Source organism: Pieris napi, chromosome Z (genome assembly GCF_905475465.1).
Source record: "Pieris napi chromosome Z, ilPieNapi1.2, whole genome shotgun sequence".
NCBI classification, from domain to species: domain Eukaryota; kingdom Metazoa; phylum Arthropoda; class Insecta; order Lepidoptera; family Pieridae; genus Pieris; species Pieris napi.
In genome coordinates, this window is record NC_062259.1 from 9120004 (window position 1) to 9137661 (window position 17658).

General features: G+C 33.2%; 2 protein-coding genes across 4 annotated transcripts in view; both read left to right on the forward strand.

Moving 5' to 3' along the window:
• The first annotated feature begins 2637 nt into the window (after positions 1-2637).
• On the forward strand, positions 2638-10230 carry LOC125062888. Of its 3 annotated transcripts, none has more exons than XM_047669116.1 (4): positions 2638-2836; positions 3758-3843; positions 6472-6672; positions 7897-10230. In XM_047669116.1, exons 3-4 carry the CDS (start codon positions 6486-6488, stop codon positions 8841-8843), a joined length of 1134 nt encoding a protein of 377 aa, XP_047525072.1. In that variant the 5' UTR covers positions 2638-2836; positions 3758-3843; positions 6472-6485; the 3' UTR covers positions 8844-10230. The 3 variants fall into 3 exon arrangements, with proteins under 3 accessions (XP_047525072.1, XP_047525073.1, XP_047525071.1); XM_047669117.1 differs by lacking the exons at positions 2638-2836; positions 3758-3843 and adding an exon at positions 5930-6008 and having other exon boundaries at positions 7897-8066; positions 8133-10230; XM_047669115.1 differs by lacking the exons at positions 2638-2836; positions 3758-3843 and adding an exon at positions 5930-6008.
• Positions 10231-10966: 736 nt separating this feature from the next.
• Positions 10967-17658, forward strand: part of LOC125062128 (CUB and sushi domain-containing protein 1) — a 50474-nt gene continuing 43782 nt past the window's right edge. Inside the window, exon 1 of the mRNA XM_047667704.1 lies at positions 10967-11237. Within this exon, the coding sequence (XP_047523660.1) occupies positions 11153-11237 (85 nt within the window). The 5' untranslated portion in view covers positions 10967-11152. The remainder of the gene's footprint in view (positions 11238-17658) is intronic.

Here is a 17658-nt window from a genome sequence, read left to right on the forward strand (position 1 = left end):
ATTAATTTTATTATTTACTCTTATATATTATTATTATTAACACTTAATGAAATGAAAAACTAGTTTTGATAGTTGTAGGCGAAGGCGGTACCAGTTAGGGTAAGCCTATTGGAGATAGGAAAGCTCTACGGGGCTCTTATTTTTTATATATATTTTTTTCCTAACGTATACCTAAGTAGGAAAAAAATATAATTTACTATCTGAAAATTTATCTGATTTCATATCTATTGGAGATTTCAATAAAAGGGTTAATTCTCAAGTTAGTCTAGACTTTTACTTAGCGTGTGGAAGGAGCTTTTGAGATAAATACATAATATTAACTTACTTAAAATTATTTAAAATCAAATGAGAAAAAAAATTATACATAAACAGCATAACATATAAATATATTAAAAAACAATTTGTACCAACATACAAATAGTTTTTTTTAATTTGGGAACCACTTTCTTAACGGCGAGCCTAAGTTAAATCGTTAATGAGGTATAATTATGCAGTACAATATGTTGTTGTCATTATTGCTTCGATAACGTCACTTGGCCGGCTGAGTGTCGCCAATGTTAGAGTGAAGATCGTCTTAGAAGCTGCGCAGAAGTTCTTCAAAAGCAGGGGCGCAGCTCCGTACCCATACCATGCCCTCACCCACCACGCCCTTCAAATCAACCGCTATTCTAAAAAACTTAGTACATTGTTTTGCTTAAGTATTTTGTCACAGCTTCTTCTATTACTATTTGACATTCAACGAAAGTGGAAGTGACTCCATACAAATCATATTGTTTAAGTGCCTAATCGACAAGTGTAAAAATCTCAAAATTAACAGCTGTTAATAAGTTAGTAAAAAGTTTATACAGTTAACGCATAAACTAGTTTGTTGTGATTTAATAAAAGAAACGTATTTAATTAAATTGTGGTGCCTTAAAAATAACTTGCGTTAATATAAAAGTTTATACGGAGACTTCATAATAATATTACAGTTTTGTACAAATTTTATAAGGAAAGTATTCCAATATAATATAAACATTGTTAAGGTGAGTTATTATTAAATTATAAGAAAATTTAAGGTAATAAGACAACATAGGTACCAAAACGTTTCAAAATTTATATGACCTCATGTGACACAACATGTTTAGCATCGATAATTTATGTTCTGAAAATTAAAGAGATTTTTACTAATATAAGAATAATCTTAATTCTAAAACAGGAATTACCTAACCCGTTGTTAAAGTCTTCGCGAGGATCTAGTCTATCTATCCACTTTTTGTATCAGAAAATAGAAATTTATCGTTGTATCAATAGTAAGATATTTGTTTTCGAATTCAATTCTTAGTTAACCGTATAATATTTATAAATTATTTAAATATATTTATTGTTGTCAATTTTTTTCCATAACAAAACATAGCACAATATGCTTATTCGAATTAATTATCAATCCAAAAATCATCATCAATATTAAATATTACAATAGGCATTTTATTATAAAAACTAGTGACTAGTCCATAGTAGACAAAAACCATACTTTTTTCCAACGAATCTCTCCGTATCCTTGAACAAGTTTTGCCTTCGACCACATTCATTTCACTACTACCAACCTCCATTACTACGTATCCCATTTCGTGAAACCAGCGCATGATGGTTTTTCCTCATTTCTCGATTCACTAGTATGTCCAGTCCACTTCCATTTGTCATCGCTATGCGTCTGCATATGCTGATACACTCAGGGCCGGATTTAGAGGCCTCGGGGCAACAAAGGACTGGATCCCACTGGCCCCAAGTTATTTTCAACAAAATGAACAATTCTTTTCAGTCGAGTTTCAATTTTCAATTCAATTCAATTAATAAACAATTTATTGTGCAACCAAGTGGATTTATGCCGTATTTAACAAACATATGAAAATATATCGATGTCTGTATTGTCGAGGGCCCTCTTTTGTGGAGGATCCGGGCTGTAGCCCCGGTTGCCCTCCCCTCAATCCGGCCCTGGATAATTTATTTCTTAACAATGTAGGATACATTACAAGATTAAATAGAGAAATATGACAAGTTGTAAATGAAGTTGTGATATTCCTCTATTTAATCTCTGTAAGTTTCTCCTAAGTTTGCCGTGTCCTTTAAATTATAATGGACCATTATATGTCATAGGTAATAAGTTTGGTTTACAAAGCCATATCTCTTTTATAGTTTTTTTGCCATCTTCTCCGTTCTTCTATGTTCTCAAGCCGTCTTCTACCAAAGTGACAGGCCGGATTTCAGTGTACTCGTAGATATTTATATGTTTGTTGCATTATAGTTTTGATTGTGGTGAATTAGTAAGGTAGGTCCTCGACGATGCGTTGTATTTGCATACTACCTAATTATCTACCGTAATTCAAAAATAACCTACGACGCATAGCCACCATTGCAATATCAATAATTGTATATGGTCGCACACAGATAACTCTGTTTTCAGGGAAGAATTCCCTGAAAACAGAGGTATCTGTGTGTTATCTCAATATATCTCAGGTAGAGGTAGTAAGTACTAGTTCTATCTCAATGATTTATCTCAGTTTTCGAGGTAGGTAGTTTTGAGATGTATCTCGCTTTGCGACGTGTATTTTTCTTTTGTGTAAGTCGTAACATTGTTAAGTATTATCTTGTGTTAACTGTTTATGTTTACAAAAATTATCGTTATAGGTTTATCCCTGGACTATCAAGGCCAAAGATAATGAGAATTTTAATTATGTCTTACGTTCGGACCACCCGGAAAGTATTAGCGACTATCTGATTGTAGACAATGTGCAAAGTCTAAGATGATGAATATCTTGATTATGAGGATTTTGAACGTGAACATAATCTCTAGAAGGTATGTGTTTGTCGCTAACCGTAGGTTCGAGGTAAGAATCATAATTTCATGAGCATTAAAGTTGCATGTTGTAGGAATATTATTCGTACAAGCAGAAGACCTCTGACAACGTCTTGGATGACGCAGAGTTCTTTGCCTAGACACGTGAGCCATAATTGTTATACTAGTTATAATTTTGAAGATTAATTGTTGTTATAAACAAAAGACCGATTATTTATATTAGGAGTTACTTAAGTGATTTATATCAAAAAGTTTTTTAAATACAATAATATATAATCAAAGCAAACCACATTATAGTATTATAGTTTGCAAAAAGAAATGCATTAGAAAATTTGGCGTCCTTACTTAACTTACTTAATGTCCTTTAACCCCTAGTTGGGGCAGAGGGCGTCCACAGTGAGTCTGCATCGCGTTCGGTCTCGAGCGATCAAATTATATTTCGCTGTCGTAATTATTCTAAGAAAGCTTTTAAACATTTTCTACTGTTCCTCTTGAATATTATCAATTTGGTTTATTTTCATTCACTGTTACAAAAATGTACGTAAATTATTCTCATATAATATTTTTCGCTCTACCTATCTGTGTACTATACGTTTTACAATTCAATTATTTTAAAAAAACGCCCTCTAGTACTTATAAAGTGAAATAGTAATGATATCCAATCGACTCCACAGGATAAAATATCAAAATTTCAAAAAGCTCTAATAGATGGCGTTATTATCCCTGAAGTTGCAGTAAGGTTTGATTTTGTAGATGTTCAATTTTTAATGATAAATTTTTGGTTGTTAATTTACGACAAAATATAATAAATAACACATTTTAGGTAGATAATATGCATTTTGGCTAATACCATAATTAATAACAATAGACATCGCAAAACATATAGTACCTACCAGTCTGATGATTAATAAAATGTGATAGTTTTAGGTGCTTTGAAAATTAAAGAGGAAAAACAAAACAAATCCGCAGAGAACTGTCTGCCGTATTATATTTCATCATTGTGCACCGTAAGTAATTTAATTTATTATTAGTCACAAAACCGAAAAATCACAAAAACATTGTATTTAATTTAATTTTTAGTTAAGTAGTATTTTAAAAGTGGCACCCAAGGCTGATTTTCCACTGAAATATATGTTGGATGAAATCACTGTTCTCATGCATAGTTAGAACCCCACTGCCCAGAGGATAAGCCCTGGCTTAGCTGTGAAATTAAAAATGTCGCTGTGTGTCAATGTGCGAACGCATGTCATAGAATACCATTTAAATCTCACCAGTAACCAAAATAATGTGATATGAGGATAATTTTTGTATTCTCAAACTTATGACTCGTTTACTTCAGACCAGTCGCCTACTTACTTATTTCTTTACTGACGTAAGTGTAAATTATGTTACCTATATGGTTAAATGTTTTTTTTTACTTTACTTAAATATATCTGAACTATTCATATCTATAAGCATCATACAAGATTAAAGGAAAATTATTTTTGTGTATGATGAAACTTCAAGCTGTGTCTAAACTTTATTGATTAGCTGGTCCCTTGAGCACTTAAGTTATAATCACAGAAAACGTTCATATGGTGCTTTTGATTCTGTTTAAATTTCGCCAACCGATGTGCCGCTGTGGGAAATCCCTGTTAACTGAAATGCCGGAAATATAACAGTGTTCAATTGGGCGCACAGGTGCAGGTGTACGCATTGAAGTGCTCTATATTCCCTAACTCTAATACCCCGATAAAAAAAAAGCGATCGGCGCGTCATATCGCAAGATCAAGCACGCATGACTGAGCTTTATAAACTCATCACAACACCCCTGTACTCACATATATGTTTTATACGTATGGCACTACCTGTGATTTTAACCCGACGCCTGATCTCTGGAAAACATTACTGAACCCAATACCTAATGGTGTTATAAAATAATAACTATACTTACTTTTAATACTTTATGTTAATAAAGCTTAAGGGTAATAGGATGTATTGTAAGTCTAGTAGTAGATAACGCTGAAACGAAGTATTCCGTCGTTGATTACAACTTACATCCGGATATAAACTATTGTTCAAAGAACTTACAGAACTGTCTAACAAATAAAGCTACAACTTAGATTCTGTTTAGCACTTTACTTAATATTTGGTATGAACAGACTTTATTATAGTTCGGCAAAATTACGATATAAACAGAGTCTACTTTACATGGAAACAACATCAAATGCCATAAATTCAATTTTACATTAATCGTCAATTTAATGTTATTATATTCAGATGGTCACAGTTACGATAATTAATATCAGTAAATAGGTATAAGTAAATGTCTAATAGTTGCTAAATTATGACTTAAGATTTCTAGAGACAAGACTTGGTTTTAGCCTAGCCAGCTACGGTGACTCGCAACGCTGCAGCCGTACGAACTTTGGCTTCGGACCAACGGATTTATCTCTTCATGTGCGCAACAAAAGCCTCACGTCAAAGACCCAATCGACGAGGCATCCCGATCACTTATTATCGGCTGATCACTAAGGTGCAAGAAGTAATTGTAGATAGAATTCGCCCCTACAATTCGCGTTGTTGTTTTATTCCATAACGCCAATCATAATACCTTAAAATTATAAAGCAAATAATAATATAACCACATTATTCAAAAAAACCAAATCACCCAAGCTAATCGACCGTGATTTTAGTTTCTTATCACTACGTGTTTTGTGCCGTTCGGTGCCTTGATAAATCCAATAGATTTTGTCTTCTTTTTTATTAACACGTAACATAACAACAAGTAAGCACATAATAGGAAAAGTCAGCCGTATAAAATAAAATATGTATTAAATGCATCTATTATCGTAAAAATCGATAGGCCTCACCTTTACATGTACTATATAGGTCGCACATATGTTATGCTAGACAAAATGGATGAATATTGAAAGAAATAAATTAGAAAGAGTAATAAATAATCCATATAGCAAAGAGTAACAAGGATGTAGCGACTATATAGCTTGTTCTCGATGTTCCCGCCCCTGAAATTCATGACCTTGAAAGGGTGTGTTTATACACAATCCGACGCGAAGAATGCACTAGCTGCCTGCTTCTCCCGCCATTTCTAAAAACGCATTCGTCGGGGCATGATCTCTTACAATGTTTTCTATCCCGAAACGTGTTGTCTTGGAAATATTGCTATTATTTTGTGAGTAGTAACTTATTTCATACTAAGCTCTCTTGATGTGAATCAATAATAATTTTCAGTTTAGATTTTCGGTTGTATTTTAAACGTTTCTCATAATTATTAATTTTTTTAAGTGGTGGAAAAAATATTGTTTTAAAATTAATTATTGAATTTTTGTATTAAAATCTACGTATTGTAGATTTTAATAATATCTGTAAAACTTATTGTGTAACGCGAAACTTTTAAAGTGATTATTAGAGTAAATCGAGTGCAAGTGTGTAATTGGTTTATTAAACGAGATTTCGATGCGAACTGCGTGATGCGTGTGCTTCAATTGAGAAGGCACAAAAGCCTGATCTCATTTGACTAGTCATATAATTGATGTAAAAAGTAGAAGAAAAGTATCCAAGTGCTACGGGGTTTATTTAAATTCACCAATATATTTTAAAACGGCAATTTTTTCATCTCAATATTTTGTCCACAGCTTTAGCTAACTCAATGGATGGAGTTCAGACCTACGCCACCGATCCAAACAGCAACCATACGTTTTCACCCGTGACGTTCAATAATGAGTGGCCTAAAGTCTGGCGACTCCTTATTATGCTCACATTGGCTTCAATGGGAACCATTCTTAATGGATTCTTCTTGGGTTCGTTCTTCGTGGAGCGCCCGCTTCGTCGAGCTGGTATGTATTTTTGGCTTTTTGTAACAAATGTAAAATGATTGTAGGCTTATCTGATGTAGTCACACCACCCACATACCTCTACAAAGTGCGTTGACTGGCTAAGAACCATAGACATATAACTTAGGCTTATATCGCCATTTATTTTTATTGTGTAATTGCACATTTACAATTTGATAAAAAGGAAAGTGTTTGTAGTTAATATGTACACCTGAATCTTTATTTTAATATTCCTATGAACTAAACATACCTTAATCTAAACTTCTAAAATATAGCCTCATAATACTATTTCAACCTAGAAAACTCGGATCGAATCAATAAATTTACACGAGTTACTATTAAAAGACCACTCTAACTGAAAGAGAGGCTATGTCAGTATTGCATATTAAATATTAACAGTTTATAACGAAGAGATTTTGCCACGTTTGGGCTAGGTAGAGAGTGATTGACATGCAATAATTTCTTAATTATTGCATGTCAATCACTCTCTACATCGGAGGCTGGAGTGGGTGGACATTGCAACCCTCCACATACCCAACTAACACGAATTTTGTCGCTTCAAACGCTATTCGAGAAACGCGTTAAATTCCAATGCTACTCGATATGTCACAAAAGGATTAACGCTATTACGCTATGAAGCAGTCTTATTAATTGCAAATACAATGTCAAACATGTGCATTTAATTAATTAGATCATTGGTTGATAGGTGTACAGAGTTGTAAATGATGCCCATGGTTTTTAATATTAGGCATTGAATTGTTTCATTATACAAGTGTGCTGAATTACGCATGTAGGTTTAGGTTTCGGTATATCAGTTATATAGAAGTTGTAAATGACAGCCCTTTGATATAAAAAAATAATTTGAATCGAATTGTAGTTTGCATCCACTATTAAGCTGTAGTAAATTAAAGGGCTAAATTAATAATTTAAAACCAGATACATGCTATTGCTACAAAATCAATAAATTGTATCCGTTATATCTATTGAATTACAAGTTAAAATTATTCACCCGTAACCTATGTCCACATATCGTATATGTACTATAAGGATAAAATATTAATTAATCATTAATTAATCTCGCCCTGTTCATAAGAAGACTATTGAGTTTTCATTTACTAATATGTTGTAATGATAATAAATTGAACTGATATAATCTGCTAATAGTTAATATTTTATACGAATGGCAGTATGCAGTACAAATATATTATAATAATTCTATTGTTGTAGGTTTGGTCTATCTTGCGTGTATTGGATTGACTGACATGATAATTACGAGTGTGATTTTGCCTACGTCATTGGTGATTCTTCTGGCGGAAGACTGGGATAGAGTGAATGTTTGCAATGCCGTACATTGTCTTGGAATGTCTACAGTTTACTGCAACTCTCTGTTCTACTTGGTAAGTATAATGACGGAAAGCTACTATTGGGTTTTCCTCAAAACTGAACCATTTCCTTGGTTACAGTTAACTGCCATTGAAGAGTATTTGCGAGTATGTTGCTCCAAACAAGTTTACGGAATCATTACTCGTCGCAGCGTTGTAATCACCGCCATTGCAGTTTTCTTATTGAGCTTTACGTTGGCTTCTGTTGGTGTCTATTTGGATCTTGATTATGACTATTGCGAACGACTACATTATGGAAATACCTATTATAGAGCAATTTCCGTTGTTATGCTTCACCTAATACCTTGCATTTTTACTTTTTATTACCTCTTTACGGCACATCTTAGCGTTTGTCGACGGGCTGCTACACAACTAAGCTACAGGCGGTCTCATGCATACAGCCGCGACAGTTCAATGACTACACTGAATCTTATATCATACATTACGTATTTTTTTTTCTGGCTCCCGTATGTAATTATTTCTTTTAACGTGGGCGCAGCAAGTGATGCTCAATATTACAATAGCATTTGGTTCGGTCATGCACGTGCTGCTATTGTGACTTCCATTTATTCTATCATTGATCGGAGCTTTAGACGTGCTTTTGCTTATCTTTTTAACTACTGTTGTTGCAAGAGAAGCCTATCAGCTCAACTAGCGCCTCGCCACCGAAGGGAATACGGCACAAGAGTACGTTTATTGCATCCTAACATGTTTATGGCTCGTAGCGCTCAGATACGTCTCGCAGGTCGTGCAAGAGCGGTATCCCACATTCGTGAAACTCAACATTTGTAAACAGATTCCCAACGATTATACGGTACAAAGCTCTCGGCTACTGGATTGTCAAATGGAATGACATTTAAACTAACGTATCGCTGAAAGTAAATATTAAAAAATATATGGATGTATAGATTAAGTATTGTTCGTATTAAGCCCTATACTTGTATCAGTCGCTTTGTTTCATTTCAAACCAGTTGCTGTATTCATATTCTTCACTTTGTATCATCACATAATATTGTGGATCAATCAATCCCATCAATTGTGGATTTGAAACAAGCCTAATATTATTGAAAGAATTGCTTTAAATTAACTTTGTAATAATGTTGTCTTACTGGTGCTAGGCCCTAACTTCAAAGAAGGATGTGGGAAGTTTATTAGTGTAATGTGCTGTGATAACATAAGGGTAACAAGAGATTTTGATTCGCGCCGGCTATCAGAAATCTTTCATTCATTCTTTTAAATTATATCCATTCCACAATAAATGATTATAAATTCTTAATAAGAATATAATAACTATTAATGAGTTTAAAAAAATGATTGATTTATTACTATAAGTCGTTAGAGCAAAATTTATTGTATAAGGCAATATTGCCTTTTTCAATGATTAAAGGTTGGGAACAATTATTAAGGACGTGTATCATCTGTGGTTTGAATCAATTTAATGCGATCAAATATAATATTTAAAAAAATTGTTAATCTATTTACATAAATATAATATGATTATATACGAAAGGTATAGAGATATATGAGAGATTGTGGTTTAGAATCTACTAGTAAGAACTATTAAGTTTTCGTAAATCAAATATATGTTTCTTAAATAAGTATTGATATTTTATGTCACCAATATAATCTTGCGAGTTACACTTAGCATTTTATCTATTTGCAATGTGCTATTTTTCACATTCGCTTATTATTTTCTTAAAATAAATTTCAAGTATTTCGACGACTGATATCTTTTTATGTCTTTTTTCTTGCTTTTTATAAATATATTTTTCAACTATTGACACAGCTTTTGCTTATCGATCAAACTATTTAGTAGTTGTGGTAATAAAATATATTCCGTAAGAGTTCACCGTTCAAAGTTACTATATCAATGTTCACTATGTGTAATCGTATTAATGGTCACCTGTTTATCTAGTGCCAACTTACATCTAATTATAGCTCATATTTGATTTTCAAAATTGTCATTCAATGTTTATTAATTTTGTCAAATATCAAATTAATCCTATTAACTAATCTAGTGTCCAATGTTAAAATTAATCGAATTTATCGTGATTATCTTTCTTCTAGCCTATTTTATATTAAATATTTATACTTCTTATACTATATATAATTATATTACGATTTTCATACTTGTTACTAAATTTAGGCCCTTAAAAGTGTTTTGTATTGGATTTATTCTTGAATTGTGACTTACGACCTTTTTGCTTTTGCTTAATGAGCTATAAAAAGATAATGTTTAGAAAATAAGCTTTTTCATCGACTATTTCTGATTGTTGTTAAATATCAATTATATAACTTTATCAATATATTGTAATCACTATGAAATAATCAATAAAGTTTTGGTCTCCGCACTTTTTACTTTTATTTCCCTTTTGACTTTTGTAAAGTAGAAAAATTTAATTAATCTTTTTATGGTAATATAAATTTGTTTACTATACTATTTGTATAAGACACCGCTTAAAAAATAAATACTCAACAGACACCAAAATTACATATGCACAAGAAATCATCATATGACAGAGAGAGAACAATCAAATGGATAAAGTAACTTGTAATATTGAAATTTAAACTCTTAAGATTTGTTTGTGCTGCGCTGTAGAAAATGCAAGGTCATATGACTTTGCGCATCACGGAAGATTCAGAGAGAACTGAAATATAGAGTGCATCCCGGATTCTGAGTATGCTACCGTTTCTGCGCACAAATGCAGGGGGCGATGAGAGTACAATAAACAGATGTTTTTGTAATTTTTTGGGTAAAAGCTTAGTGTAAGCATACTATTTATGGTTAGCGCGCGATTTTTGTTGAATGTCAATCGTCATCATAATAAAATAGCCTTGCTCAACAGTCTTTTGGGCTACTAACTATAACGGTGAAAGGCGGACGCACGGTGGGGGCAAGCCAGGCGAGGCATAGCCGGGCCTGGCAGTCTGCGTTCGTGCATGCACGTGTATAATACGACCTTAACAGGCAAGTGCTCGAAGTCCGATACGTCAAATGGAAAACTTTTACTTTCGCGCGTTATATTGAAAAACTGTTAGCGATTAGTGTCTGTGAACGTGTGTATCATGCTTAAGTGAAACTTAGAAAAAAAATAAGTTTTATGATGGCCGGAAACCATTGCAAAATGTACCTATGCTTATATTTTATTATTTGGAGCGTTGCTTTCGTGTCAACTCAAGCCCAAGGTGAGTCAAACTTATTAACCGCGAAACTTCCCTTTATCGTGAAAACTACGTATATGGCAACTCTTGCTACCGTGTTCAAACTTTAGCAAGCTTATGCCGAGCAGTTAGCTCACAGATTACCCCTATTTGTTTTATGTTACTTCATCCATACTTCGGGCTTGGAATGCAGTGGAAGGGATTATAATTAAGGAACCATTACACCTTTACATTAATAACTTACATATGGATTACTATAATATGCGTTAGATTTGATTGAATATTTAACTTCACTTAAACAGTTATATATATAATATATATATATGTATATACATATATAACTGTATATATATATATATATATCTTAATATGCCTATTCCTAATAGCACACAAATTTTAACACGTGATAAATATAAATGTTTAATAGGCTACTTGGCGAAAACAGGTTTCGAAGATTGCTGATTGAACTTAAAACAAAATAAAATTTTGTATTATTTTACTTCAAAGTAAATCAATTCTTCCTTTTTATGCGTTTATAGACACTAGTGAGTTACGGTTCTTAATTTCTATCTAATCGTAGGTTATAGTCTCGGCACCCCCCCGGGGCATGTAGACTAATAACTGCAAAGGGATGTTAGTTTGATGCCCGGTGAAACAATAAATCACTAAATCATGAAAAACTAAAACAATGAATTGTAATATTAAAATAAGTATAAAATACTTGCTTTATAAATTTTTTATGTTTAATGATTGTAACAAATTAAACACGAAATTGCATAACGTCATTATAATTTTATGCTAATTACATGAAGAACTTAATTACAAAAACTCGCTTTCTTTTGCTCTACTTCTGCAACTATGATTACTTCAAATTATCGATAACTTCTCATTTTTAAGCTTTTTGTAATGCTTAAAGAGAAATTAAATAATGATTAGAGTTTATTTTGAGAGCAGTATTAGTTCAGTGGCTTTGGTATGCGACTCTCATCTCTGAGGTCGCCGTCGTCGTCGGTCTGAGACAAGTGATTACAAAACATGTACAGAAACCTAAGACCCAGACCTTAAAGGGCTTTAACGCTAGTGTTAGTTTTTTTTTTCAGGTTGAATTGATAATTCGCTTAATCCATACAGCATTTTACATATTATATTTGGTACTACATGAGGACTATATATTAGGTTTCCATTAAAAAATACTTTTTCAACTTAGTTTAGAATATACTGTCATTATTCTATTACTATTCGATTAATTTGTTTAGGCTAACGGCGCTTAAAGAAATATACAGAATCTAATCGATTTAATTAATTAAATGTGTCGTGGTGTCCGTATATTTTTATTATACATACAATAAAATCAGAAATATGATTTATCTTAATATAAATAAATTACGTGTCACGTTGTTTGTCCGCTATGGACTCCTAAACAACCGAACCGATATCAATCAAATTTGCACACCGTGTGCAGTTTGATCCGACTTAAAAGATAGGATAGCTTACATCTCAATTTATACCCGCAATATTCATAGTCACAATTCTAACAGATGGCGCTTTGTTGAAAGTACCAACGTTTCACATAAGCTACAATTTAATGGCCAAAAAAGCATTGTGGATCGGTGTTCTCCTGCCGTTTCTCTTGAATAGTTTACTACTATGGAATATAACAAAAATCTTAGCCACAGCAACGCTTGGTCGGGTAGAATAAATAGAAGACTAAAATGAATTTCATTCGTTTAGTCCCAGTGGCAGAATACCTTTAATGCTGCCAGCATTTCTTCGTTGTTTTGCGTTATTTATTCGAGCGAGGCAAGTACCAGCTCTGCGATCACCGGTACTGTCTACCAGGCGCCAACGTATTATTTAGCGGCTGTGCACTTATACGCTACGGCCCAACAGTTTTTGTTATGAGGGAGGTTGTGTGGTAGGTGAGGTGCGGCTTTATTAATTAATTATGATTACTAGCTTAGTACAACTACTATTATATATATACTCACTGGTATAATCGCGAATTTTAAAGTATATAATCAAATAAACTACATACATTACTTTATGATAACCTCATTTTACTAATAAACGCTAGCTTATTTAAAATTAATTACCCTCTTCATAATTGCACCGGTTTCACTTGCAATACGGATCAGTTTTGATGGTTTGGTTTACGGATATTGTTCGACATCCTGGTGGACAGAAAAACTGTATCTACTTTATATTTCCACCACACTATTGTTAACTTCGTAATTATGTTAACACTCATAAAAAATGTTGTCCCTTCTCGTCACAGCGTACACATAATGTGTCCGAAAGAGACAAAAGAACACCACAGTTAAAAGATTTCAATTAGTCTGATATAGTTTTTATTAATAAGTTTATACTATATAGGTAATTTAATCGTATGCCATTCGGTGGATATGGAATTGAGATACGTCATTTCAGTAATAATAAGTACATAATAAAAGTCTTTTATTTCAGGTACTTTAAATTTAAGTACATTTCTTTATCTATCATCTCATTCTTCCTAGATATCTGTATGCCCTTTTTTGGCAAAGGCCTCCTAGAAATCCCGTCATTTCTGTCTGCACTGTGACACTCTCTGCCGGTACTTCCTCTGGTTCTTCCCTTAATCTGGTTTATCCACCTTCTAAATTGTCTTTCTCTTTTACGTTTATTGTACCTTGGGCACCAGTTTCATACTTTCTTGTTCCTTTTCTGTTCCTTTTGCCATGTGTCTTAAAGATGGTAAATAAAATTGAGTCTTGACTTATTAAAATCCACAATAATATATCTACTGACGTAGGCAATTGTTTTTTTTAAGTTTATTCCCATAGGGTACTGCGAACAACAAGGATGGTGTGGGTGGACGAACTTTGGTATTACATCCTAACTCTTGGCAAACTAAGTTACTGAGAACGCCTTATAGAACAATAAAAATCTCTATAGCTTGAGAGCATTGCGGATACAAAGTCATATAACCACTTTCACTCTACTTACACACTTCCAAGACAGTTCAGTAATAATAATGGTTAATATTTGTGTAAAACGTTTCATGAAATATATTTAAAAAAGCTTTCTAAGGTTTTCGGTTTTCCATACACAATTATTTGTATTTTGCCGTAAAATGTATGGATATAAAGGTCGTACAATAATAACGCGTATATTATAGTAAAATACGGCATGATAAGTTAAGAAATATGCCGTTTATAATATTCGTGCATTTAACTACAAATCGTTCGATATAAAATACATTTGTATTAACGAATATGAATACTAAGGTCATCTAATAAACTCGTCCCCTATTAATTATCTGGTACAATACTATTGTTATTGAAATCTCGTGTAATATGCGATCATGACAATAGATTCATTTCATTAAATTCTAGGACCCGTATTTGGTTGAACTTTCTAAATGAGCAAATTCGGGAGCGATATGTGCATCAAAATTAATTAGCTCCACCATGTCGACTGAATGGTTATTGGCGAATGTACATCGATTCTTGGTTCGAAGACATGCCGGCTTCCTCACTATGTTTTTTTGATCTGGCGGTCATGTAGTCTATAACTCCTTCACATTGACGAGTTGACGAATCTTTGCAAGAATTCTGAGACGCTCAAAGTCAAACGTAAGTTTCAAGTTTATGCCAAGTGATGGAAATCGGCGACCTGTAGTAAGAAACAATAAACTACAAGCTCCTACCTTATCAGAATGCCAAATCATAAAATGACTGCTTCACGACTGATTTGAGAGCGCCCGCCGATGCGAAAACCGCTGCGTGAGTTCGAAAAGTGAGTTACAGAATCGCAGGGCTTAAGGAGAATGAGTTGCAAATGGCGCCACCAAACGGATAGTCATGTAATTAAAAATACAGATTTATGATGTAATGTTTAACACTTTCACAAATTCTGTACTATGCTAAATAAATAATGTTATTAATAATTCTTCATTGGTTTTAAAACGCTTTTTCTTTACGTATTTTATAACAATAAATTATTCTCCTGCCGATTCAGATTACATTAATTTTGCAATACGTTCTTAAATTTTATCTGGCTTCGCATATTAGTAGGAAAGTTTTCTCTGTTACCGAACCCCAATCTTAATAAAAGGCGAAGTTTGACAAGCACAATGTTTCTAGATATGATTGTGTAAACTTCGCTTGGCCAAGTCTCGGCTTAACTCGGACCTCGGTGGTCTAACAATAAGGTCTATGAAATCAGCTTTAGCTTAACACTGTAAGCCGCTTGTTCATAAAAACAAATACAGCATTTTACTACAGTTTTTATTAAGACTTAAAATGTTAAGTGAAATTTCTGAAGAACAAACTAAGCATTAACGACTTCCAAAGTAAAAGTCTTACCCCAAATAACGTCTCGAGACGCTGCTTAGGATTTTTGTGAATAAAATTCTATACAATTTCACAGTAATTTTAAGAACGTCAGTTATAGAAAAACATCTAAGATCTTAAAATGAAAAATTGTATACGCTTCAAGTTTCAAAATAGTATATGACAGCTGGATTAAGAGCAACAGAATAAAAACTAAAAGATTGTACTCAACTGTACTATTGCATGCAAGCTCGTTCAGCATAAATTGGTTTTAATGTGAATAATAAAGACAACTACACGCAATCCGTTCTCCATGCTTAAGGTCGGTTCATAATGACATAAATACTCTAAACAATTGACTAGTGACATTATAAATATTTATAAGCATATTCTTTTTTACATACATTCATTATTCGACACGCAGGAAGTAATTTAAATCTACGTAAAATGTATCCGGAAGAATAGCAAAAAATCGATGCTGTTCTTACCAGTTTAATAAATCCTCGATTTCCTTATTTATTGTTGTGTAAGAAAGTGCCTTTTAAATTCACGCGCTAATTAATAACGAGCCAAATATTTAATACAACCTAAAGAAAATAGTCAAGACCTAATTTCATAGACAAAAAATCCCCTACAGAGCCGACAATTGTTTTTTTTTAAATTATAATAGGAGGCAAACGGGCAGAGGGCTCACCTGATGTTAAGTGATACCGCCGCTCATGGACATGCGTTGCCGGCCCTTCAAGAATTAGTACGCTCTTTTCTTGAAGGACTTTAAGTCGAATTGGTTCAGAAATACTTCAGTGGGCAGCTGGTTCCACATAGTGGTGGTGCACGGCAAAAATTGCCTTGAGTTTTTCAAGCTCAGTCGTGGAACGGCTGACATCGAGGTGATACGGGTGGAATTTCGTATTCTGCCTCGACGTCCAATGATGAAACTCAGCTGCAGGTGCAACTCATCTGTTATTAATAACCACAGGAGATCAGAGGAGTTAGCTTAAAGATATCCGATCTTTAAAAAAATATTACATTACTCTAAATAAAAATTATGACGATCTAAATATATTATAAATTTTTCGAAAATTACACATTAGAAATGTATGGTTCAGCCTCAATTCAATCCTGTATGTCGAAAGAATTTCTGCTCACTTTACCGACTATCGACCAATTGCAGAGTTGGGTAAAGTCAGGTCGCTAATTGAGATTACAGTAGCCGTGCTTTTTTTGTTTTATAAATAGTAATGTTATGATAAAAGAGTCCTAACAAATTCTCTCTTTCCGAGCATGTAATTGATGTGTTTAAACCGTTTTTCTATACTATTATAGCCATAATTAACATTGCATTATCCGAACTCTATGAGAAGAATCTAGAATAATCCTTAAAAATCGACTGATTTTCGGCTAATAGCCGACTATATTATGAAAGAAATTTTCACCGTTTATAGCGTGTGGTTAGTTGAATGGAAAATCATAACACAGTATGCAATTACTATATTCTTCAATTTTTGTTCCTAAACGTGGCGTTTCAGAAAATCCAATTATGAGAATTTATACGTATATTTTTAAGTGCTTCTGTTAATTCTAAGAGGCGTTCATAAGAAGACAGGGCTCTGACACTGTATGTTTACTAACTGTATTTTTTTTTTTTTTTTTTTTTTTTTTTTTTTTTTTTTTTTTAAAAGACAATTCACACCAATTGACCGAGTCCCATGCTAAGCTGGTGAAGCTTGTGTTATGGGTACTAGGCAACGGATAAACATACATATTATAGATAGATAGACATTTAAATACATATTTAACACCCAAGACCTAAGCAAAACACCAAATGCTCATCACATCGATGTTTGTCTCAGCCGGGGATCGAACCCGGGACCCATGGATTCGCAGTCAGGGGCACTAACCACTAGACCAATGAGTCGTCATGTATGTTAGTATGTAGAGTTGATTTGCTAATCGACGCGTACAACAAACTCCCAAGGGAAATTAGAGAATTATCAGTAAATAAATTCAAAGCCCTCGTTAAACGTAAACGTTATTGATTAAATAAAGCTTTTCATAAATTTGACGAATACTTAAATGATCCTAATCCTTATCATTGATTTGCTTCAGTTCAAACAACTTGTATGTCTCAATAC

Excerpts from the sequence above, each read along its gene's own strand:
- LOC125062888 (XM_047669115.1), top strand. The coding sequence starts at position 5,960 with ATGTTTTCTATCCCGAAACGTGTTGTCTTGGAAATATTGCTATTATTT. Across the intron at positions 6,009-6,471 it reads GGAAATATTGCTATTATTTT|CTTTAGCTAACTCAATGGAT; the intron begins GTGAGTAGTAAC and ends TTTTGTCCACAG. Across the intron at positions 6,673-7,896 it reads GCGCCCGCTTCGTCGAGCTG|GTTTGGTCTATCTTGCGTGT; the intron begins GTATGTATTTTT and ends CTATTGTTGTAG.